This window comes from Pelodiscus sinensis, chromosome 10, assembly GCF_052426305.1.
Source record: "Pelodiscus sinensis isolate ZL-2025 chromosome 10, ASM5242630v1, whole genome shotgun sequence".
NCBI lineage: Eukaryota > Metazoa > Chordata > Testudines > Trionychidae > Pelodiscus > Pelodiscus sinensis.
Genome location: NC_143061.1, coordinates 35748288 through 35773950, shown reverse-complemented (window position 1 = coordinate 35773950; position 25663 = coordinate 35748288). Strand labels below are relative to the sequence as shown.

Below are 25663 nucleotides of genomic sequence, written 5' to 3'. Positions count from 1 at the left end.
ACTAGCAGAAATTTCAAACCCTTCACTGCAGGTGTCGTCTACCACCAATTTACTAATCTAGCAAGGACATGTCTCTGGTAGACTTCCTTTTCTCAAAATGACCCTAGATATATTTGCATCTGTAATTGATCACATTTATATTTGATCCACTAATTAGTCAACTCACATTAAATTTTCTTATAACAACCTCAGTTAAACATGCACCAGTTACAATGCAGTATTTGTCATAGGATACACTGGTGAAAAAGGTGTGCAGCATGCTTAATAATACATTAATGCCATATTTTGATTTGGGTGTAAACCTGATTTAGGAGCTCTAATCATAGATCAGGATCCCATTATGGTAGTACAGGTTGAACCTCTAAAAATTGGGGCTCTATGGTCCAGCAGAGAATATAGAGTTCTTGGGCCAGAGAGCCTCAGAGGCTGGGAGTAGGGAATGTGAGGGTTTATGGCTAGGAGCCCTGCTGGCGTGACTGCACTGGAAGTCAGGCTGGGATGACTGCCTCAGTGGGAATGGCAGCAGCCTAGCTGGGGCCAGCAGCCCTGCCAGGGCGGTGGCACTCGGGCTGGGGTGCAGCTGGAAAGGGTTAAACCATCCTAGCAGGGATGGTGGTAGCCCCAGTGGGGCCAGGAACATCCTGGCTGGGGCCAGAAGTCCTGCTGGGGTCAGCAGCCCTGCCAGGGTGGCAGTGCCAGGGTGGGGAGTCCAGCCAGAGACAGTAGCTCAATGGGGATGGCAGCTGCAGTGGGGCTGGTGGAAGCGCAGCTGGGAGTCTAGCTGGAGACAGCAGCAACAGGGGAGGTGGCAGCAGCCTGGCCAAGGAATCCAGCAGGAAAGGGCTAGGGGTGATGAAAGCCCCAGCAGGTTCAGTGGCTGGGAGCCCTGAATGTGGTGGGTGGCAGCCAGAGCCAGGAGCGGATCCAGGCATGGGGGACAGAATTGCTAAACCAGAGGTCAAATTCCCTCATTCAGGACCAGCCAGGTCCCGAGGGTGCCAGACCAAAGAGGTCCAACCTGTATAAAACTGAACAAAGAAAGTTGCTCTGCCCCAAAGAAAAAGTACCTGAGGTAACAAAATTTAGCTTTAAAATTAAATTCCACATATATTTCCTCCTACTCCCAAGAAAGATATTCAAAGCAGATACCACCCATTTGAAAAGTGTAATTCCCATCAGCAGTTAATCTTGTCCTTTAGCAAAAGCAGCATATTACAACATTTTAAGGCATTTCTGACATTTAAGCTTGGACCAAAAAGAGCCGAGATACTTTCAAAGATTTCCCCACCATCAAAGTCTCCCTAAAAAAACTTTTCCTTCCTGCACACTTATGCCATAGTCTGACAGTATAAATCATAACAGTCATACATGTTTAATGCATACATAGCCTTCACAGATTGCTAGTTACTCCCACCAAAATTACCCCTTACAGTTTTTATGCTAGGTTATGGCAAATTAGATCTATGGCAGCCAATGAATGTTTGATTATCTTGCAATAGTAGCTATACTCAGGTACAAAAGTGAATGGAATGTAGTAAAAAATCTTAGTTATAAAAATCTGTGTCTTACAATCAAACATACCTTTTTAAATTTACAGTACATTGATCATCTGCCCCAATCAAAGTTTAGAAGATAGACCTGGTACATACAATAGCTAATTTTCCATGTGTTTTAAAATAGATTTACAGTGAGCAACTGTCACTCAACAGCATCATTACCCAAGAAAATTAAATTTTCACTTAGATTAAGCAATACAAACATTAGCATTGTAGTAGAAGTGTCACAAGATCAGCTCTTCCAAAGTGAAATAAGAAAGTTCAGTTACTGTACAGTAACTAGATAGTCACTGAGATGTGTGATCACTATGTGCTCCATTGGCTCTAATCTGGAGAATTCTGAAAGCAGTGACCATTGGTCTGCATTTGTTCCCTGGCTTACCTCATGCTTCTTACTTACTGGTGGACTGACTGTCTCACCAATTCTCTGTGTTGAGATTCAGAGGAGATCCAAAGGATGGCAAGCTGTAGACCACAAATAGGGATCACACACCTCAGTTAATCTTCAGTTACTATAAGGAAGGAACTTTTTCTTCGAGTGGACAGACTTTTTCTTCGAGTGCTGCCTTCCATGTGTATTCCACTATTCCATGTGTATTCCACTCAGCCTCATAGTGGAATATATAGAAGCAGTACTCAGAGGCAGATATTTTGGCCTATGAACTCATAAAGGGCTACTGCAAAAAAATCCATTGGCAGAGGAATCTTATACCTCTCTCAAACAGAGGCACCTCAGATAGTGAGATCATAAACATTGCTTGCATTCTTGTGGAAAGAGCTCTTACCCCAAAAGGAAAGGGATGACTAGACCTCCAACAGAGCAAAATACAGGTCGTGATTCACGCTGGCAATATAAGATGACCTTTTCTGCTCAGGCAGCAAATACTCTATGGGATTTCCTGTTTTGCCTGTTTTCTGTAGATAAAAAGATGATGGCTTGCCTAAAAATCAAAGGAATGGAGCCTCCTCTCTTCTTGAGTGTTTGTGGTTTTGTGAAGAACACAAGTGGACAGACTGGATCAGGTGAAACAGGGTGATCTGGGAGTGACTTTAGAGAGAGTGGACATAATGAAACGTCTTTATGGAATAAAGCATAAGGACGATCCATGACTGATGCCCCAAACTCACCAGCCCTCCTGACTGAGGTGACTGCTACCAGAAACGCCACCTTAAACAGAGAAGACAGACATGGAGCAAGAAGCTGATGATTCAAAAGGAGCATTGGTGAGTCCTGAGAGAACAAATGTTAAAATCCTTTTGAGGAGCCGGCCCTTTTTTAGGCAGAAAACTTCTGATTATGCTTTTCCAGAATCTATTAGAGGGTGTTTGAAGACTAAATAAACCCTGTGAAGGGAGATGGTATGTAATAATTGCTGCCAGTGAGATCTGTAAGAAACTGATGGACATGTCTGCTGTTTTCAAGGAAAGACTATATCTTGGAATTGAAGCAGCGTCTGTGACTTCTGGAGAAATAGGTCTGATGCAACTAGACAGAAACACTTCCACTTGGCAAAGAAACAGCCTAGTGGAAATCTTCCTACTTTTACACCTTCAGAGGAAGAGGACTCTAAGGACAGTACCCATGCAAAAACAGGCTCAGAGATTAAGTAGGCACAGGTTGAGGTGCCTGATATTACTGTTCCCAAGTAAGGAGACCAGGAAATGTAGAAATAACAATTGGTGACTGAACTTGCAAGAACAGAATATTAGGGAACCAAAAGCTGATTGAGCCAGTCTGGGGGCAACAAGAGTAATTCATGACCTGTCCTGCTGAATCTTGCACAAAACTTTAGGCAGATGTTGCAGTGGAGGGAAGGCAAAATTCAGATGTGCTGACCGTGGAAGATGTGGATACCACCATGTGAGTATCAATATAGGGGAGACAAACAGTTCCCTAATGCAGGCTCCCCAATGGCTCAAAAATATTGTTGACTTCAGAGTTGTGACGCTTCCACTCATGAGTGACTGCAAAGTGTTTGCATGAAAGTCTTCTAGAACTTTCTGATTTCCAGGGAGGTAGACTGCTGATGGTAGTCAAGATTGCCAATATACCAGTTCCACAGACTGATTGCTTTGGCATACAGGGATGCCGAAATCACCTCTCCTAGGGATGTAGCTAACTAATTAACCAGGATTTCAATCAGGGAACATAAGAACGGCCGTACTGGGTCAGACCAAAGGTCCTTCTAGCCCAGTATCCTGTCTACTGACAGTGGCCAGCACCAGGTGCCCCAGAGAATGATCAAGCGATTTGTCTCCTGCCATCCCTCTCCAGCCTCTGACAGACAGAGGCCAAGGACACCATTTTATCCCCTGGCTAATAGCCTTTTATGGACCTAACCTCCATGAAATTACCTAGCTTCTCTTTAAACTCTATTATAGTCCTAGCCTTCACAGCCTCCTCTGGCAAGGAGTTCCACAGGTTGACTACACGCTGGGTGAAGAAGAACTTTCTTTTATTCGTTTTAAACCTGCTACCCATTAATTTCATTTGGTGGGGTACCCAGGGAGGGGGCTGCTCCTGGGTACTGGTTAACTGGTACCCAGTACACATCACCTAGTAAGGAGAGAAATTACTCATTCACACCACTAACTCCTCCAGGTTTGTAAATATAAGAGCGGTTGTGAAATTCTGACATTACAAGGGCATAGTTACCTTCAAATAGAAGAAAGATTTGCAAGCCCTTCAAACTGCTTGTAGTTGCAGAACACTGATATGCATCCTAAATTCTCCAGATGGCCAGGTGCCTTGTGCTGTACTGTTGTCCATGTGCACTTCCCAACCCAATAAGGATGTGACAACAACCATCCCCGGTGCAGAGGTGAAAAAGGAAATGCTGTCACAAACCTGATGGGGATTCTTCCATCATGATAGGGACAATATCCCTTTGATGGGAACAGCACACAGTGGGTAAGAATTAGGCATTATAAAATGAAATTGATAGGTAGCAGGTTTTAAAATAAACAAATGTACTTCACACAACTCACTGTCAACCTGTGGAGCTCCTTTCCAGAGACTCAAGAAGCTTGGCTTGTTTACCTTAACCAAAAGAAGGCTGAGGGGGGACATGATTGCACTTTTTAAATATATTAGAGGGATAAATACCAGGGAGGGAGAGGAATTATTTAAGCTTAATACCAATGTGGACACAAGAACAAATGGATATAAACTGGCTAGTAGGAAGTTTAGACTTGAGATTAGACGAAGGTTTCTAACCATTAGAGGAGTGAGGTTCTGGAATGGCCTTCCAAGGGAAGTAGTGGGGGCAAAAGATCTATTTGGTTTCAAGATTAAACTAGATGGGTTTATGAAGGGGATGGTTTGACGAGATAACATGATTTTGGTAACTAACTGACCATTCATTATCAGTGGGAATAGGTCAATGGAGGGATGATAGGAGTTACTATAGAGAACTTTCTGGGTGTCTGGCTGATGAGTCTTGCCCACATGCTCAGGGTTTAGCTGATCGCCATATTTGGGGTCGGGAAGGAATTTTCCTCCAGGTAGATTGGCAGAGGCCCTGGAGGTTTTTTGCCTTCCTCTGTAGCATGGGGTACAGATCACAGCTGGAGGATTCCCTGCATCTTGGGGTCTTCAAAGTATTTGAAGGCTTCAATATCTGAGATATAGGTGAGAGGATTATTCTGGGAGGGGTGGGTGAGATTCTGTGGCCTGCACTGTGCAGGAGGTCAGACTAGATGATCATAATGGTCCCTTGTGACCTTAAAGTCTATGAGTCTATGAGGATGTTGTGAAAGCCAAGACTATAAACAAGGTTAAAAAACTATATTAATTCATAGAGGGCAGATCCATCAATGGCTATTACTCCGGGTGGGCAGGTATGGTGTCCCTAGCTTGTTTGTCAGGGCTGTGAATGGGTGACAAATGCATTAACTGATGATTACCTGTTCTGTTCATTCCCTCTGGGGCACCTAGCATTGACCACTGCTGGAAGATAGGATACTGGGCTAGACAGATCTTTGGTCTGACCCAGTATAGCCATTGTTGTGTATGGTGGTAATGGATCATCATTTTGGCAGGTACACAGTTTCAAGCCATGCTTATAGGCAACAAAGGGAGAGTCTTTCAAAAGGTGATGTAAGTGCATGAGGGTATACGGCCTAGGAGAGAGGGGTTCTTAACAGACCCGCCGGGGTTGGTGATGAGCTCATCTATGGTAATGTTGATAATTGCAGAAACAGGATTCAGGCTAAGTCCATACAGTGATGGACCTTAGAATTTAAGGTTACCCCAATCAAAGTCAAAGTCCGCAAGGTTGAGGCTGTCATTTTTGGTGTTAATGCGGACTCTCAGGGAGGTGAGGATTCATAGTACTGTTGAAGTAGATGCTTTGGCCTCTTGGCACAATCTGGCAACATGGAACTAACGGTTAAGGTAAGGGAAGACTGAAACTAGGGTGTCCAATATAGTACTTACTTTGGTAAAGATCTTGGGAGTGGTAGCACGGAAAAAAGGGTGTACTCTCTACTGACAGTCACGGCCAACTATGAATGTGGGAAAGCATCAGAGCGGGACAGATGTCCTTGCAAAGATAGTAGTTACTCGTGGCAAGAGCTGTAAGACCCATCTTTTTCAAGAGACAGAATAAGGGATGACAATGTGACCCTGTGAAACTTGAGTTTGCCAATAAAGCAGTTAAAATGGCAGAGGTCAAGAATAATGGGTCTACAACTGCATAGGAATCCAATGCATAGGATCCAAATGCATAGGAAACTCCTAAGATGTCCTCAGGAGAAAGTGTACATCTTGGCTGTACCCCGGAGCGAGAACAGTCCTGGCTGCCCAAAATGCTGGAACCACTGACAGTCTATGCCATACCCACTGCGACAAAGATGGAACTATGGATTATCAACGCTCTCAGCTAGCCATCTGTCAGTGCCAGTGCATCCTAGGATTTGTCCCTGGGAAGTATTGAAAACACCAGTATTGACATATTGTGAATGAGTGCCTACGGAACCCTAGACTTGTGGGCTTTTTTAACCATGCTTCCAAGAACTATACTTACTCAATTCTCTTGGGCTGAGCCACTGCTTGCTTTATGCAGGGCTTGATCAGATGTTTTTTGGATTTAGAGGAAGGACTCTTGTTACGAGAACATTCCCTGCTCTCCTGACAAGACTAGGGATGTTAAGTAGTTGGTTAATTGAAATGTATGTAGTCGATGGAATTTCCATCAACTACCATAGGCGTGGCGTGTGCATGGGGTGTGCTGGGTGTGCCCAGGCACACCCTAATGTCTCCGGCCGACTAGCCCGAGCCATTTTTGTGCCCTGGTCCCCACCCGGCCCAGCAGCACCACGCAGCCCAGCAGCACGGCGCAGCGCCCCTAAGGCGCCTGGGAGTGCCCCGGCCCAGCACAGCACGGCACCCCAGGGACGCCCCGTCCTGTCCCGGCAGCACTGCCCGGCCCTGAAGCACCATATGGCGCCCCGGGGGTGCCCCTCCCCAGCCCTGCAGCTTGGGCTGGCTCTGACTCCAGCCCTGCAGCTGTAAGGCAGAAGTTGAAGGTAATGGGGGCGGGGGGGGGGGGGGGGGGGGGAAGAGGAGAGAATAAGAGGAAGGGGTGGGAGAGGAAGGGGCTTTTGTGGTGGGGGAGGGTGGAGGAGGAAGAAAGGGGAAGGGGCTTGTATGGAGAGGAAGGGGAGAGGGGAAAGAAAGGAGAAGGCACCAAAGGGACAGGGTAGAGGAGACAAATGCTAGGGGGGAAGTGGAGACAATGAGGAAAAGGGCAGGAGGGGAGGTGTCAGTGGGAGGGGGGGGACAAGGTGATGCTGGAAGAGGAGAGGGTAAGGGCATTGGGGATTGGAGGGGGAGGTGCTGGGAGAAGGCTTGACAGAAGGGGTAGGCATGAGGAAGGTGGGGTTGGAGCAAGTCATGTGTGAGGGCACAGGGACATGAGGGGAATGGGGGCAGAGGGTGGTGAGGGGATGGGCATCAGGAGAAAAAGGGCAAAGGGGGCAGGGGCAGTGAGGGAAGGGGGAGGCACCAGGAGGCTGCAAGGGTAAGGGAAGGTGTAGGTACCAGGGGATTCTGGGGGTGAAGCAGAAGGGCAGACACCTGCAGGGGAGGGACCAGCACTAGAGGAGAGAGGCGAGGGAGGTGTTAGACGAAGGGATGAGGATGGGTAACTTACCTGAGCAGAGTGGGGCTACTGGAGGAGTGGGCACAGGGGGGAGAGAAGGGCTGGTGGAGGAGGGGCAGGTCTCAAAAAGGCTGAGGGCAGTGAGAAGGGAAAGAGTCAGGACAGCAGAGGAGGGTGAGGGGTTGGGGGGCAGCAGGCACCAGGGGAGTTGATGGAGCAAGGGGAGGAGACATGGCAGCAGAGGAGAAAGGCAGATATTTATTAATAACTTGGGTGCCACAATGGCACATCCAAACAAGACAAATGAATTCGGTACCGGTGCACAACACAAAATTCATTCTACTCATGGGAGGAAACTCTTAGAGGGAACACTTCCCCCCCCCCCAGTCTCTCCACCCCCGCATTAATGTCACACACATTGGATTAATGCAATTGCAGGATAGTTGCATGGGGAGGGGGGGAGTTGGCGGGAGGGGGCAAACTAATCCCTATTGGTAGGAGGATGGTGAGAAAAGTCCTTGGGTTGGGGGGGTCACAACACTTTTTACTTTTGGTCATGTGCCCATCTTGCCTGGAGAGGGTTACCTCCAGGGGCATGGCTAATGGGGTCAGGGGTTTGGCTAATGGGGGGGGGGGGGGGGTCAAAGTGCATTTAAAAAAAATTATTTGGGTGCACACCCTAATGAAATGTGCTGCGCACGCCTATGTCAACTACTTGATTAGTCGATAAGGGGCAGGGTGGGGGCTATCTTGAATACACCTCTGTTTTTTAAAATGTAGTAAGAGCCACTCCAGCAGTCCCCACTCACCTGAGGTCCTGCCTCTCCCTTTGAAATGTAGCAAGAGCTCTTGGTACATTGCAAAGAGACACACACAACAGTCGGAACAGTACTCACACCATTTCCCAGCTGTGCCTCTACTTACCCTGCTCTCTCACACCCCATGAAGACAGAGCTGGGGGAGACTCGCTTTTAAGCTGGCTCCTGCTCTCCCCTTGCTGCTCTCTCTTATATGCATCTGCTTATCAGGTAGTCGACTACTCACTTACATTCCTAGACAAGAATGGATGGATCTATGGGGTAGATTCCTTCTCTCCTGATTTAGATGTTTTGGCAGGAGACATGCTCCTTGTAAGTCAGGCCCACGTATGGGGTGGAGTCCCCAGCATGGATCAGATTGTGGTCTCATAGCCTTTTACATTATGTCCTTCCTAATGCAAAGTTCTTGCACTTCCTGGGAACATATAGCAGATAGTGAGACTTGATGTTCTGTTTTGTGAAGCCAACATCACAAACAGCATTGGTGGTCGCCGCTGATTCAGAAGAACAGACAGGAAGCACAAATTGTGAAGCCTATACTCACAGGCATACTCCAGTACCCGTACAAGGTTTGAGTGGGGAGGAAGGGAGAGATACGCTCACCAGGTCAGGGAAACTGACTCATCTCTCTCAAACACTGAAGTGGTGTGGGGGGAGGAGGGACAACTTTAAAATTAGAATAAAAAGGGATAAAACTGAAGTTTGGAGCACTGGAGGGTCTGACCCAGACCATGCAGCTGTGAGAAGGAATTGGAGACAGTGGGTCCATCCAACCCTTTATCTCCTTGGTTGGAGGCACAAGGTGAGTCAGGATGCATGTGAAGGCCATCTGAGTGCTTTCAGAACTCTCCGACAGTGTTCTCTCTAAGCTGCGTGGTGTCACCTGTGAAGCTGTGCTATGGTGCAGCTTAGAGAAAATAGTACTCTCCAACTTCTAAGCACCTGTACCCACAGTGGAATATACATTGTGACTAGCACTTGAAGAAAATTATGAATTAGTAGTAAGAGTCCATTTTCTTTGGACTGAACTGTGAGGGACAGTCTTCAGTTTAGGCTTCAGAGAATACACAAGCATGCCAAATTTGTATGCAGGAAACAAGAAAGCAAATTTCAACAGTTTCAGTTTAAAAATTTGTGTTTAAGTATTATGAACTTGGGCCTATAATGTATATTTTGAACATCTTTAAATTCCAAGTTCAATGCTCAAATCACTATATAGTTATATTTACACATATTAAAGAAAAACCACCAGCTGCATAATTGCTCTTCTGTTTTTCTTTGACAAGAGGTAAAAGTTTTGTTACCGCTTGAAACTTCATTGGCATTAGGACAAGGGCCAGAAACCTGCAACTTCCAGAAAAAAAGGCATTACCTGAGCATTAATCCTTACCTGCTCCCTGTTCCATTTCCACTTGGAAAATCATGCACTTTGACAGGAAACTGCTCCATCTGACTGAGACAGTTGTTCATTTTGTGGACTAATGCCAACAAAGGTGCATTTCCTACCGGTTCTAATCTTCCAACAGGTTCTTCTTCAGGAGGCTGAAGTTGAAGGTACCATTTTTAGTTATATTTTCTTTTATTGAATAGTTTTGTGAGAATTAAATGTTAATTTAGCCATACTGTTATGCAAAACCATTTACTTTGTTATTAATGTGTCTGTGTTCGCTGAGGCTGCTAAGTACAAAAACTGATAGCAGTATTAAATACCACAAAATTTGTTATTACCAGGTTCTTTACTGAATTTCAAGAAAAGCACATTGTCTTTTTTTTTTAATGACAACTTAAATGTTTAGATATTGGGCTTTACAAATTATTGCAGACTGGTACATATGGACAACTGCTTAAATCCAAAAAGCTTAACAGCCTGTCTTTGCCTTACTCCAAATGGATGATATGTCAAAGTTTGATATCAGTATACAGACACTCTTTGAAGTGTCCTTCTTTTGATAATGAAGACTGGGACAAAATTGGCACATACTAGGTCTTAAAAAGATCTTATGCATTCGGAAGCAATATGACAATCAATTTTTTTAATGCAGTGTCTCTTGAAATTGCTGCAATATTAAGATGACTTAATGGCCTACACAAAGATAACCAAAACTATCAAATGATTTGCTACATAGAATGTCATCTGCACTGCTAAGTTTACTGAAACCCAGCAACAGCCTTAGATAATTAAAATATTCACTCTACATCCCACCCTTTTAGCTATGGGAACTTAACCTGAAGCTTCCATTCAATCTTTCTTACACATTTTTATCTTTCAATTTTGCTTTTCTTTAAGCCAAACCAAATTGCGTACATTACTTCTAAGACAAACAAATCAGTTCAGGCTATTGCCTGAATGTCACCCTTCTCGATTATATGAACCTTCCAATGGCTTTCTTGCTCTCCTCAGAGGCAACTGGCCATTCCGGAAAAATCTTATCACCTGTTGTGTGGTGCTTCCCCAGTTAGTCCAGTCTGTATCAGAGAGGAACAACAGTGGCTCTGAACTTAAGTAGGCCTCATGTTTTATTCCCACTCCCCCCACCAACCCCCCCCCCCCCCCTTTTTTTTCAAGTTATCATATTAGTACAACAACTTCTGCCAATGAGGCACTCATGCTTGGAAGGTTGCTGGACCTTTAAATCATGAAGATATACACTGCTCACTATGTAAAAGCACTAGAATAAAAACACATTAAGAACTTACTGGAGAAGAAAAAAACACATGAAGGAATCTTTTTAATCTGATATCCCTGCTTACAGCATCTTTTTCACTTTTAGATGTCAAGTAAAGCAGCAGCTGTTTAACAAACCCACTATGCTGGATTTCAAATGAGGAGACATCAGACTCAGACACTATGCTACGGATTTCTACAAGGCACTCAGCTCCACCATCCACCTGAAAGAAAGTGTGTTAAGGTAAGGTTCTGTACTTTAGTACCCCCAGCAGAACACCCAGAATTATTTCACAAAACAGTGATTAAAATTTACATTTTCCTGCTGCTGCATGGAAGACCTATACAGAAGGAGAAATAATGAAGGAAAACTCTGTAAATTACTACACGGAAGGTGCCGACAATTCCATACTAAGTGAGTGAACTGAAGACACAAAAATGTGATTTTTATAACTGAAGTCAGAAATTTTAGATTTACTTATAACATTGGGGAACAAGTTTGCAATTAGTCCCGTTTAGAAAAGTCAAAGTTACACAAGATGCTGTTTTGTTTTTTGTAAAATATAAGGAACGGTATTTAATGTTCTACATTTCATAAAAATTTTCCCCACCATGCTGCATGGACCACTGTTTGTAGTTTAAGTATGAGGGAATTTTAAATTAACTTGAAGTCTGTGTCATACTTTCCAACAAGAATCTCAACATAACACTGCCTTGCTTTTAGGGCTATTGAGAAGATGACATAAGACAAGCCCCTATAGCACAGGAGTTATTTTGTTTTAAAGCTAGAATTTAATTTGAACGGACAAGATAAATGAACACTATCATCTCTTCAACAAAATGCTATGTTTTGTACTCATCCTTCTGAAGTTCTAGTCAAGCCAGATTCTACTGGGAGTTTCTCAACAAAACTGATCTGAGAAAAATGTAATTGTGCTTTACAACCACTTAGTTATAGGAATTATAACAAATGAAATAATGCTGTTTGAAAAATAAGTGGCATCACTAGTGGGAAAAATAAGAATTGGAAATGCAAGTTAAGAACTCATGCAAAACTAACATTTCTATGGGCTGATATGATTAAAGTTTCTCCAAGAGCACTGCTGCAATATAAATTCCATATAAAAATTCCTTTGTTACAAGGGGCTGGCTCCTGAATAACATAAATAGGATGATGTCTGAAAAACTAATAAGTACTTCCATGTGAGCATAGCCATTCTTTTCCCACTTCACTCTTTTCATTCCCATCAAAGCTTTTTCCCAATCAAGTTTCCACCTCTAACCTGGAGGTTGAGTTGTTCAGTTGCAGTGCAAAGTCTCTGCAATACATTTAGTGCAGGATTGCTTCCATCCATGTTCTCAGAGCTAAAATAACGCTCTACAAATTTATGGGCTTGTTCCTTAATCCAACCCTTAATTTTCTCTCTGCAAGAAAGTGTGTAATAAGAACAAATTTAATATTTGCACACTAAGTTCACACACACACACACACACACACACACACACACACACACACACACACACAGCAAAGCAAATGTAACAAGTTTTCAGATGATATGCAAGTAATACAGGTTCAACTTCTCTGGTCTGGTCTAGGGATGTAAAAGTGTAGTCAATTAACCGATTAGCAAAAGCTTATACGTTAATGCTATAGACTACACTCATTCCCCACCTGTCAGTAAATTTTTATAGCAGGTTGGCCAGCAGCCTGGCTCAATCTTGGCTTGCAACGGGTCTGGGACCTACCCCCACTGCAGCTCTGCATTTAAGCATATTAGGAGCCGGGCAGGCAGCTCAGCTCAGTTCTGGTTAGCACCGGGTAGTGGGTGGTGTGAGCTCCCAGACATGGGGCTGCTGCCACCTAGCACCTCTGCCTCTGTCAGGCAGCTGGTCCACAAGGGGAGCTGTTTTTTAAACTGGCTTCCCTCAGACCAGCTCCCACCTGGCACCCTGCGCTGCTGTCTGATACAAAGGCAGCAGTGCAGAGTAGCAGGGGTCTTCTCGGAAGTGAGGCCGGAGACCACTGGCTACTGCCCCCCCTCCCCCTTCCAGGACTATAGAATAGTTGACTAATTGATAAGAATTCATGAGTGACTTGACTATTCTATTAACCTATATTTAACATCCGTAATTGGCAACATCCATGATCCAGCATGATTTTAGTTAGACGGATATCCCCCATGGGTGTGGCCAAGTTTCCCCATGGTCCCATAAAGTTTGTTTTAAAGCCACCAGTCCTGGCTGTGTTCTGTGCTGTTATTTAGCTCTAAATTTACTCCTTCTAAATTTACTCTTCTAAGAAACAAGTTAACAGTAGAAGTGCTGGTAATGTTTCTAGACAATATTGACCTCCTGTGATTGAGCATATTCTATGGTTCTGCATCAGTCAGGTCCCAAGGGTGCTGGACTAGAGAGGTTCAACCTGTACTTGGGAGGTGGGGAGTACCAGTTCCCATGGATGCCATCTCTGATCAAAATAAGTACTCCTGCTCTCCAGGCCAAACTCTCCATGACTCCCATTTCTCCCTATCACAGTTCTTTCAGTTTACAATTTTCCATTCAGCAGGCACTCTTCTCTACCTATTATCTTTCAATTTCTACTCTGCTTCCTCTCCCCTCTCTGGGCTCCTCTGCCTTAACTTTTTCTCCTAGGGTCTCTTCCCCACCTTATTTTCTTCCTCTCCCACACAGGAGTTCATGCTTGTCCCCAGCATTGACCCAAAAAAGCTAAATTACTGAAAGGGCATCAAGTAAGACAGTTAAAGTAATTTGATTTAATCCTTACTGAATTTTATTTCTTAGCAAATGTATTACTTTACCTGTTGTTGGATATGGTGTCCTTTGAAGCAGCCCTTGCAAGACCACTGACTCCTGCTGTGCGTGCTGGTTCAATGTTGTTGCTATTGGATTGTGTGCTTAATCTCCCCCAAGTTTTAGGGTTCAAGCTTGCCAAGAAGGAAGATTTAGGAGACTGAGTAGTTGTAGGGCTTTTTGCTACAGGGGCAAAATAGTGAGGGGGAGAGAAAAGGAATGTGATAGAATTAAAATTAAAAGCATGTTCAGAGATACCTAAGTTTCCCAGAATCCACTGCTATGCTGTAATTAATACTGTCAGAATTATTCAGTGTACATTAAGTATTTGAGAGATTGCTTTATTTTGAAAAAGGGGTTAGTGGTCACAACGCATGCCTTTTCATTCATCTAGTAGTCTTCACAGGCTATTTTTAAACTAAATTTACCTTGATTGTCTACTTTGTCATCATCTCTTGGAGGTGAATACTTTGGCCTTCTGGGTCCACGTTTTGGCAGTCGTTTTCTCTTTAAAACATCACTTAGTCGGCTGTCAAAAGTGAAAAAACCCAGCAGATTACAACTATTTTTCTAGTTTACTGGGATGTATTTTTGTTTTTTTTAAATCTCAACATCATAATTATCAATCATCTAAACGTTGATCTTTGGGCACACACAGAATGGTAGTTCATCATTTGCTTAGTTTAGGATCAGTATTCCCCACTTTCAAATTATTAAGAATTTAAGACATTGTACTTCCAAGTATATTATGGCTTAAGGCAACAGGCTGACTTACGTAATAAGCAGTAAATACTTGCACCCATGACAATGTATTTAAATCTCTAAAATTAAAAATTAACTACAATAATAAAAGCATATAAAATAGTCTATTGCCATCAGACATTTTACAAGTTTTACTAAGATTAACAATGCAAGATTTTGTCAAAGCAAGTGTTTTTACACGGATCCCCTTTTTCTATTGCTTTCCCTCCCAGATGTTTTTTGCACAAGAACCTGCAGACGGTCCACACCTCAAGCACGATTTTGTACAAGACAACTTGCAGTAAAATGGCAGAAGAGGGCTTTTTGTGGTGAAGGTATAACACTTTCTATGAGAGTACAAGAGTTCTTGCGCAAAAAGGTGTGTGGGGACGCTCAACAGGGATTTCTTGTGCAAAAAGAGCCTATCAGAAAAAGCACAGGTGCTCTGATGGCCATTCACAGAATAGCCATCAGAACTTCATTGCGCAAGAGTGTCCATGCCATCACTTTTGCGATGCACTTTTGCACAAGAAGTTTTTGCGGAAGATCTCTTCCGCAAAAAGCTTCTTGTGCAAAAACCCTGCAGAGTAGACAAAGCCTTACAGAAAATTGATAAAGTATCATAATGTTAGAGTTATCATTTATTTCTTTAATGCAAAATATTAAATTAAAATGTATTGTTACAGCAGGCAAAGTCACAAACATTTTTTCCAGGATTTTCAAAGTGGTGGTAAATATTGCTTTTGTCTATACACAGGTAATAGGAAGAGATTTTGATGATCTAATCATTAGATTTTTTCCCAAGTGTAACAATTAGATTTAAAATCTTGCGTGTCTGATCACAATGTGGTGTTTACTTAGACTACAGCCATACAGCAGTGTATTGTTAGGGGTTCATAAATTATTGATAACCTTCAGCCAGATGATGATTCTGACAAACACAAATGCCCCTGCAGTCATCAGGCGCTATACATAATCCCCAACTCCCAGAATCAGGCCCTTTTTCAAAAACCAAACAAATTTAACACTTACCCCTGTGGGCTCAGGTCTAGAGAGTCTTCCCGGCTGTGTTGTAAGCTAGGAGACCCCAAATCTGCAGCTGCATTACTGGCAGATGTGGCTGTTCCAGTGCTTATTGTTGTAGTGGTACCCAGCGTTCCTGATCCATTAGTGCATGCTTTTGGTGGACTGGTCAGCAAAGCCTCAGACTCTGCTAGATTTTTCACTTGGTGCATCACCCCTTTCCAAAAGGGAAAAACAGGAAGTGTTTATACTAATCTTTAGACATGCAAGCTCTTGCAAATATTAATATGTACCCACTCCTCCAATGATTGTATTCAACACTATTTTGAAAAGTATCCCAACAACTTCATAGAAAATATGTTAAATGTACTAGTCATGATAGCCAAAAAGAAAACCAATGTCAATATATAATATGAATGGCAAAAAACAGAAGATTCACAGGAAATCCAGACTTTTAAAAAATATGATTACTTGGTATAACAGGAGGCCTAGTAAATGCAATTTCAACAAGTATTCTTAAAGTTTAAAAATAAGTCTGCTTACTTCAAATTACCCTGTTAAAACTTATCTTAAACTAAAAAACCCCACAACAACCAACAGGCGTTTCATGCCAAGAAAAGATTGGTTATTTTCTCCTCTAATCATATGGCTAAAGAAAAATTTGCATGGATTTCCCCTTATACAATTTTTATAACAACTTCCATTTCTTGGTTTAATAGCTTAAGCTTTCAATTCATCTGTTTTAGAAGCACACGTTAATTCATCTTAATACTTCAGATTAAGAGTAAATACTAAAATTAATGAAAAAGGAACATTTACCTTCTCTTCTGAAGTAAACACTAAAAATGTCAGGCAATTTTTGCATTAAGATCTCTGCCATCTGCAGGGCTCCAACTACTATCTTTAGGTCTTGACTTGACAGCATGGAGGCAATATGACTAAAACAGAAAATGTCTGCTTTACAAAGTTTGATTTCTCAAAGATTTTTAAAATAAGCCTTTATTAGTTTATCCTCAAAAAATAAAGCAAGTAGCAAAGTCAAATGCAATCACTAGTATTGCACTTTTTTGTTTAAATAAAAAGGCTAAAAGATGCTAATGGCAAAAGTGGAGTAACTTGCAGTCTCCTTAACCAACCATATTCCTATGCTTAATAAGGCATGTACACACATGCATGCATGGTGGTGGTGGTGGGAATTAGAAAAATATTTATTCCATAGACAGGAAGTGATTTCAGAAGAAGCTTAATTTCCATGAAGAGCTGATAATTCAGTGCACTGTCTCCTCATACATTAGGCTATTCCGGTCCCTAAACCCACTCCTGAGGTACCAAATTGGAGCTACTTTGTGCCACCACCAACACAGCTTATACATTTTCTATTACCAAGGTCCTATTTTACAGTCTGCGCTATCAGAAGAGTTTATTTGTTCCTAAGTTTTTAGGCAACTTGGCTCAATATTTCCAATTCAGAAACTAAGGAAATACTCAACATCACTTTTTGACTATTACAGTCCATGTAACTAACATCTATCCATGGCAATTCTTTGGTTAAGATGGTTTAAAAATTCTTATATTTGTGCTCCTAAAAGCATATTTAGACAAGCTAATTTTCAGAAGTGCTGAATTGGTCAGTGTGAGCTGCTTTGATCTCAGTAGTTTTGAGAAATAAGGCTAATGCCCAAGCACATAATTTTTTAAAAAATTGTTTGGCTTTCCATAACTAGTGTTCTTCAAAATGTATTGCTCATGTCTATTCCATATTAGGTGCATGTGCACACACCATAGGCGCTGGTACCTGAAGCTTTTCCCTTAGTTATCTGGACAGGAACTGCTCTGGCACCCTTTTGAAATGGCATGATGTAAGGGGTGCTGCCCCCACCCCAGTTACTTCTTGTCAGAAACTCCAACAATAGAGAGGGAGGCTAGGTCATGGAACGGACATGAGCATCACATCTCAAAAAATGCCAGTTATGGAAAATATAACTGTCTTTTCTTCAAGTGCTTGCTCATGTCCATTCCATGTTAGAGGACTCCTAAGCAGTATCAATGGGGATAGGTAGGAATTCACAGATGTGTTGCCTATAACACAGCTCTGCTGAACCCAGTGTCATCTGTGGCTTGCTGGGTGATGGTGACGTATGCCGTGAACTGAAGACCACGTTGCAGCTCTGCAAACTATCCTGGATGGACAGCACACACCAGAAAGGCCGCTGAAAATGCCTGAGCTCTAGTCAAATGGGCCCTTTCAATCTGCAGTAGTGGGACCTGCATCCACTTATAAGAGGTCCAGATGCAAGTGGTGATCCAATTGGAAGTCCTCTGCAAGGACATCCTATCTGCTGTTGCAATGAAGAGCTGGGTCAACCTGCAGAAGGGTCTAGAACACTCCAGGTAAAAATGCCTGGCACATCTCAAGATGTCCTGGTTAACATGAACGAAAGACACTATCTTTAGCAGAAAGGCAGGAGGAGGTCTTGGCTGAACCTTGTCCTTGTAGAACACCGCATGCAGCAGTTCCAATGTCAAGGCTTCACGTTCTTTGCAGTGGTGTCAGCTAAGAACAACATCAAAGACTAAAATTTCCACAATATGTGGCAAAGAGAGCAAGAGCCCAAGGGTTTAAAGGGCAAGCTCGGGAACTTGGATAGAAACAGACTGAGGTCCCATTCTGGGAAAGGATGTCTAATGGGAGGGAAGAGCCTTTTAGGAATCTGATGACATCTCGTATGAAAACACCGATTTACTCTGGATTTGGGGGGGGGGGGGGAGGGGTGAGATGGCAGCTAGAGGAACCTTAATAGAAGAAAGTTCCAGGCCCTGATTTTTAGGCGAAGCAGATATTACAAGATGGGTTGCAGAGAAAAACGCATCAGAGATGTTATACTCAGACAACCAGAGGGAAAACCTCATCTACTTTCATCAGGTAGAATGGTAGTGAACAGATCCCACAGTGAAGGGGAGGAATTACCTGTGTTCCTGAAAGATTGCTATAAGAAAGTACACATCCTTTAAGTTGAGGGTGGCATACCAGTCCCCCGGATCCAGGAAGGGGATGGAGGAGGCCAGGAAGACCATGCTGAACTTCAACTTTTTAGACACTTGTCAGGTCTTGCAGATCCAGGATGGGTCTTAGACTAGGGATATTAGATATTGCATAATTGAATAGTCACATAACTACATGAAATCTTAGTGGTTACACAACTATGTGATAGTCCCCGGGGGCAGGGCTGGCAGCCAGTGCATTCCCAGCCTCACTCCCAGGGAGCCCCCCTGCCACCCTATGCCGGTGGCAGCAGCCCCTGTCCACATGGGGTCAGAGCTAGGGATAGTCAATTGAGCAACTGACTAATTTAGTAGTTGATGCATTTTGCATCAACTATTCTATTAGTCAATACGGTGCCTCTGCCTTTTGAAGTGTAACAACAGCCTTGGGCGAGCTCCACACGGCGCTACCACTTTGAAATGCCACATGCGGTCTGGGGACACCCCTGCTGGCCCCAGGCTGTATTCGGCATTTTAAATCAGCAGCACCGCATGAAGCCCAGGGTCTGACCCCAGGATCCACATGGCACTGCCGCTTTAAAGTACCCCCTTCTCTCCTCCCGCCCTGCTTGCTGATCGAGGCAGCAAGGGAGGGGGAGGGGGACTAGTCGACTAGCCTGTCGACTATCTGATAAGCATTTGCTTATCTGATAGTCAACTAGTCCATCAAATCCCTAGTCAGAACTCCTCCTTGGGGGGAGCGGGCAGCACTGAGGAGCTGGAGCTGGGAGAAACTGGCTTTTAAGCCAGCTTTCCCCCAGCACCAGCTCCTGCCTGCCCCCACCTCTGCCTCTGCAGAAGGCAGCAGGAGGGGAGAGGAGCGGCAGGTCCGCAGAGCCAGCTCCCAGCACATTTCGGCTCCAGCCTGCACCCTCACCCTCTATTAGAGGCAGCAGCACAGGGCCAGAGGTAGATCAAGTGCTCGTGGGAAGCATGCGTAAAGCCAGCTCCTCACAGGCACTGGCTCCCACTCTCCTCCCCCCTGCCTTGTTGCCTCCGATACAGAAGGGGGGGGGGGGGGAAATGTGTGTAGTTGATCAGTTTATCCGATAAATCTAGAGTAGGTTTAGGCTTATTGCCTAGGCATATCGGTTAATCCTGTAGTCAACTACACATTGACATCCCTATCTTAGACATCCCTTCCCTTTAGACATCCCTTCCCTTCCCTATGAGATTAGAAAATAATGGGAATGGAATCCCTTGCCCCTGAGGTCTAGGGGAAATTCTTCCTATCACAGTAAACTTTTATAGGAGTCCCTGAAGAAGCATAAGGAGGGAGAATGAGATGGAGGGGTAGGAGTAAACTGGAAGGTAAAGCCTACACCACAGTATTGAGGACCCAGTGGTTTGAGGTTAGATACACCTAGGCCCAAAGGAAAAAAGAAATGTGGGTGGAGAAATGAAGAGGGGCAGGATCCAGGAAAGTAGCTAGAATTTCACCTTTGAGCACATTCTGCAAGTACCCAATTTGAACCCTGTTGGGAATGGGAAGAGAGTCCTCTTCCTCAGTGCAGGTGGACTGCTGGCCCTGACTGTGCTTGTAGCTTTCACTTCTTTTGGAAGAGTTCCTGCCAAAGTTGGCTACACTGCTGATGGGGAGGCTCTGGCTTAAAATAGCTTTTTCTGCTGCCTCCGGATGTACAAAACCAGACTCTTGAGTGGCATCCATGAATCCTTCATTCCAAGCAGTTTGTCTATTTTTTCTGCAAACAGGGCTTGGCCATCGGAGGGGAGGATAATATAATAATAATATATGGAAACATACCATCTCATAGAGCTGGAAGTGACCTTGAAAGGTCATTGAGTCCAGTCCCCTGCCCTCAGAGTGGAACCAAGTACCATCCCTGCCCCAGATCCCTAAATAGCCCCCTCAAGGATTCAACTCTGAACCCTGTGTTTAGCATACCAATGCTCAAACCACTGAGCTATCCCTCCCCCCCACTGCTGCCTCTCGACACCTGCTCAGTTGGGCCTACTTCCTCTGTCTGCTACTTCTGAGGGGGAGGGTACAGTGATCTCAGTCTCAGGTAAGCAGGAGACCATGGCCAATGGCTTGTTTGAGCCTCCCGATACCACCTTGGGATGGCTCCATGAACCAGGTCACTGGTCCGAAGGTCACAACAAACTTCATGGTGCTGAGGGGAAGACTGGTGTCATCAATGGACAACCTGACCTTCCTGGAGGGGTTCTTAGCTTGACTCAGAGGGTCACCAAGGGGATCAGGACCTCACTGGGACTGTTCCCTGTCCCGGAAGCAACCAGCAGCACATAGACTGGAATGTGTACACGAATGATGACCCACTGCATTGACTTCCTTGTGAACAGCATTCGTGTATCAGTGATGGTACCCAGCAACCTATGCCAAACATTTTCCAACGAATGCTGAACTGTGTAACAGGAGGTCAAGTGTTGACGCTGGAGAAGTGACCTATGCCAAGAAGGTCCCATGAGACTTTCATAGCATCAGTCTCATGCTGCCAGGGAGCAACTATTGCATTCACAATCCTAGGGCAACGTGTGCCTCAGTAAGTCTACACCATCCTGCCAGCAACCTATGCTTCAAGACTGCAGAGTGATGTCCAAAGTCCAGAGACTGGTGCCAAGGGCCACGACTAGCGGGGAAGCTCTGTGTCCAAGGCATGGTAACTCTGAGCAAGTGAATCCTAGCAGAATGCTCCCTGAGGAGGAAAGCAGAGCTGCACTGCTGGGGAATGAAGGGGTGGTCCCAGGGCAGACTTACCCCAGGAAGCTACCATCAGCTGTTGGGTAGCACTGGGAGAGGTAAGTTGTTCCGGGCCACCTTAAGGGCCTCCAGAGTCGACAGCATTTCCATGCATTGGACATCGACACTGCTGTCCATGATGACACGTGCATCCCTGTGAGGTCTAACTCATTCGACTGAAGCTGGGGCCCAATTCTCACTTGGAGGCGAGGAACTGTTCCTTTGTAGATCTCAGCTTGCCCTCTGCCCTTGCAAAGAGGAGACCAGTCTCCCCCCACTGGCATGAGGATCAGTAACCAGTATGTTTCTTTACACTGGTCACAGTTCTTAATCCACAGGGAGCAGAGCATACCCAAAGGGGAAGGGACAGCTCAATGGTTTGAGCATTGGCCTGCTAAACCCAGGGTTGTGAGTTCAATCCTTGAGGAGGCCATTTAGAAATCTGGGGCAAAATCTGTCAGGGGTGGTACTTGGTCCTGCTGTGAAGGCAGGGGACTGGACTCAATGACCTTTCAAGGTCCCTTCCAGTTCTAGGAGATAGGTATATATACACACCTATTTATTTTTTAATCCTGTGGGCAAGTACCATCAGGGATGTTTTAAATAGCTAATACCACAGAGTAAAGGAACAATACTAAAATAAACGTGATGATTTACAACAAAGTTCACAGTGAACAGATCTGAAGATAGAATTTGCCAAAAGCCAAGGAACATTCCAGCACCATCCCTGGCAGAAAGAAGGAACTGAGAGTAGGAGGAACCATCGGCACCCCTTATACTGCATCATGCGAGTGCCACTCCAGTGGGCCCCAATGGATACCACTAAGGGAAAAATAGTCAGTGCACGTGGCAAGCACACACACTTAAAATGGAATAGATATGACCAAGCACTCTAAGAAGAAAAAGAAAATTCATTCACAAGCATAAAGAAACTCACCTTGAAACAGCATGATTTTTCAGTACATCTTTCAGAAGTTCAGCATCAGCAAAATAAATTATCCTAAGAATTGCTCTAAGGCACTTGTGTCTAACAGCGGGTCCAGCTGAAGAGCTGTACACTTCATAAAGAACACCAAACAATGTTTTAATAAAGGATTTAGCCAGTTCTGGGTCCTCTTTCATTAGCTGTGCTCGAGCATCATCCTTCTTTAATTCTGAATGTCCACCTGTAAAAGAACAGATTTAGCACCTGAGACGCTGCAATTCACCTCACTTTCACACTGGCAGTTGCCTTTTTTAAAAAAAACTGAAGTACAATCTCTATTTAAATTCAAGACAAGAGCATAAAGTTGTTTTGATACAAGACATTTATAACAAGATACCCATCATACCATTCTACTCTTGAAAGATACTGTTGGTGTTTACATCAGTATTTTTCTTTTCTAAGCTTTTGAAGTAAAGCAGTAAAATGAAGCAAATCTCTTTAGAATTCAGACATCCCAAGAAAATTTCTTAGGCCATGTCTAAACTGCAGAGTTAGATCAGAAAGAGATATGCAAACTGCAATTTGCATATCTTCTTCAGAAGAAGCTTTTCTGAAATTTGGCCCGTCTACATGGGGCCAAATTTTGGAAAAACCTGCTTTTCGGAACATCACTAATGAGAAATGCAGGGGTGCCGAAAGAATGGCCCACTTTTTCAGAATCTGTTCTGAAAAAGTGGCTGTGTTCCTTGGACGCAGCATAGCTTTTCTGGGATACCTCTGGTATCCTGGAAACACTCTGCAGTGTAGACATAGCCGTAGTATGGGTCATCTTACATAGAGGATAGTAAAGTGGTATATACGCCAGGAAGTGGCGGGAGAGTACAATGTGTTCCAACCTCAAGTCTATCATCTTAATACACAGCAGCTGATACATCTTTTTCTGCAACTACTGCCTGCTCATGGAATTAATATTGTAATTTACTTAAGAAATTTTAGTCAGTAATTCACTTTAAATGTAGCCTTGACTCAATCAAAATAAAGCTTGAAGTCCCAAATTCAAAAAAGATACAATTGTGATTAGCTGAGGAACAGACAGCCCATTGAGCAATATAATGTAAGTACACAACAGGCACAGATGTGGGATAACTCAAAGGCAGTACTTACTAGTATTAGTATTGACTAATGGGTTAGGTTTTCTCTGAATGGCACGTGCTGTCCCAGTGTCTTCGTTGATTTGCTGCATAGAATTGAAGTCAATAGTATAAACACGCCCCAGTGTAGACAGACTTATCTCATCCTCCCCAACCTGATGAGCTGCCTGAGAACAAACCAAATGCAAAATAAAACAAATTAAAAATAGAAATACTGAGAGAAGGAGGCAATTTATAAAGGCCTCATGTCCCATAAAGGGAGAGAAACAAAAACAAACAAAAAAGATTAAGAGTGCCATGTCCCATTTTACAATGTGCTAAATGTTAGCTTCCTGAGAAATCTCGTCTGACATACATACACACGTTAGAAATCTATCTTTGAAGTAAAGGCACCTTTCTAATTTAATATGAGATTTTAATTATCCTGCCTGCCTCTGCTCCAAAAAGTAACTATGATTTCCATGAACAGTAGTTAGAATAACATATCTTTATTGGAGAGTCTCCAATAATTTGATCATGACTTTTGAGTATTTTGGATAAAAATTTGTATCCAACCTCAGAATTCATATCCCTAAGTAAATGAAAATTAAGAGCCTGTGTGCCTTCCCCCTTAAAAATCCTAAAAGGCACTGTCTGCACCTCCTTTGGGCACTAGATAGCTCCCTATACAAAATAAGGATCTCAGTTCAGGCCTTTAGGCCTTGCCAACGTGAAAAATTCAGAGTACTCTGTGCATATTCCCAGAGTAAGATAGGTCTTTTAAAAAAAAAAAGTCACAGGTGCAAAAAGTGCAAGGTTCTGATGAATATACTATCTAGTCAGCTATTTGTATGTTTAATAATCCATTCTGTTTTGAAGGAGTACAGAAATACTGCATAATCAAGCATTTAGTTTAGAGAATGAAGCTGTGCTAAGGTTAGCACTTATACTAGCCACCATTCAGTTTTAGAACAAGGATGGAGAAATGAAAAAGCATTCAAAGTCATACATAAAATGTATACTTCAAATAATACCTCAATTATCCGGCTATCAATCCTGTTATAGGGATGCCACAGACCCCTGTCATCTCTCCACTGCCAAATCGCCCCATCTGTGTTTTGTGCATTTCCTTTCTTTAGCATAGTATCAACAGCAAAGATTCCTTCTTTAGGCAGACAAGGCATCAGTTCACTGAAACCAACATTAAATCAACTTTGGTAACACTTTTTTTTTTTAAATGTACTAACATTAGTGGTTTGAAGCTATCAGTCTTCATTTTAGTAGATCATGAAGTTAGCATGTCAACCAAACTTGAAAAATAATATTGTGCAAAAACGACTTACCAGATGAGAGAAGTAAGCTCATAAAGTTCTTGAGGACTTCGTGGAACAAGATCAATTTGTTCTTGACAATTCCCATTTGAGGCTCCACAAAGAAGGAAGTGAAGTGTTTCTGCAATATCTTTAAAAAAGTTTTATACTATAGTACTGTCCCAGGGTCAGAGGATAGTGCCCTAATGTGTTAGACACAAAATTGATAGTTCTTGCCCTAAAGAGCTAGCAGTATAAGTAGAAGACAAAGGATAGGGAAAGCGATAATAACATAATGATTGTTTCCAAGTACTTAAAAAAAAAAAACCCAACCCCCCCCCACACACACCCCAAAGGAAAAAAAAACAAACCACAAGTAAAAAATGTACAATGAGGCTTAGTAAACAGAAAGAACTTGAGGGAAGACTGATGAGAAGGTTGTCAGAATGGGAACAAAGAAAGGAAGAGAGCATGCAGAGTATTGAAGCTAAGGTTAGAAAGGGATGGAAGGAAGTTGTAGTGAAAGCCAATTAGCACAGTAGAAAGAAGGGTCTAAGCTAGAACTGCAGACAACATTACAATGACACTGATGTTTTTAGGAAATATTATGAGAGAACAGTGTTTATTTAATGCACACTTTCCCTGCCTATAAACTTAGTTGGAACAATTGTCATAATGTTGTGATGGAATTAGTTTAAGTGATTAGTACTAACTCAAACTAGTTTAAAACTTCCAGTGAAAGTTGAGAGCTTAAGATAAAAAAAAAGATTTAAGGGACAGCCCATCTAACTACACTGCAAAAATCGGTACAAATAT

The 25663-nt window shown here is 43.3% G+C and overlaps 1 protein-coding gene across 6 annotated transcripts in view; it reads right to left on the bottom strand.

Moving 5' to 3' along the window:
- The window catches only part of TRIP12 (thyroid hormone receptor interactor 12), a 183630-nt gene that overhangs the window by 46119 nt on the left and 111848 nt on the right, over positions 1 to 25663 (bottom strand). For all 6 annotated transcript variants that reach the window (XM_075937625.2, XM_075937628.2, XM_075937629.2 and 3 more), the window contains 11 exons: positions 24881 to 24998; positions 24572 to 24728; positions 23572 to 23725; positions 22420 to 22648; positions 16538 to 16656; positions 15728 to 15935; positions 14383 to 14483; positions 13963 to 14137; positions 12427 to 12568; positions 11176 to 11367; positions 9869 to 10020 (listed from right to left, as the gene is read on the bottom strand). In XM_075937625.2, the coding sequence (XP_075793740.1) occupies positions 9869 to 10020; positions 11176 to 11367; positions 12427 to 12568; positions 13963 to 14137; positions 14383 to 14483; positions 15728 to 15935; positions 16538 to 16656; positions 22420 to 22648; positions 23572 to 23725; positions 24572 to 24728; positions 24881 to 24998 (1747 nt within the window). The remainder of the gene's footprint in view (positions 1 to 9868; positions 10021 to 11175; positions 11368 to 12426; positions 12569 to 13962; positions 14138 to 14382; positions 14484 to 15727; positions 15936 to 16537; positions 16657 to 22419; positions 22649 to 23571; positions 23726 to 24571; positions 24729 to 24880; positions 24999 to 25663) is intronic.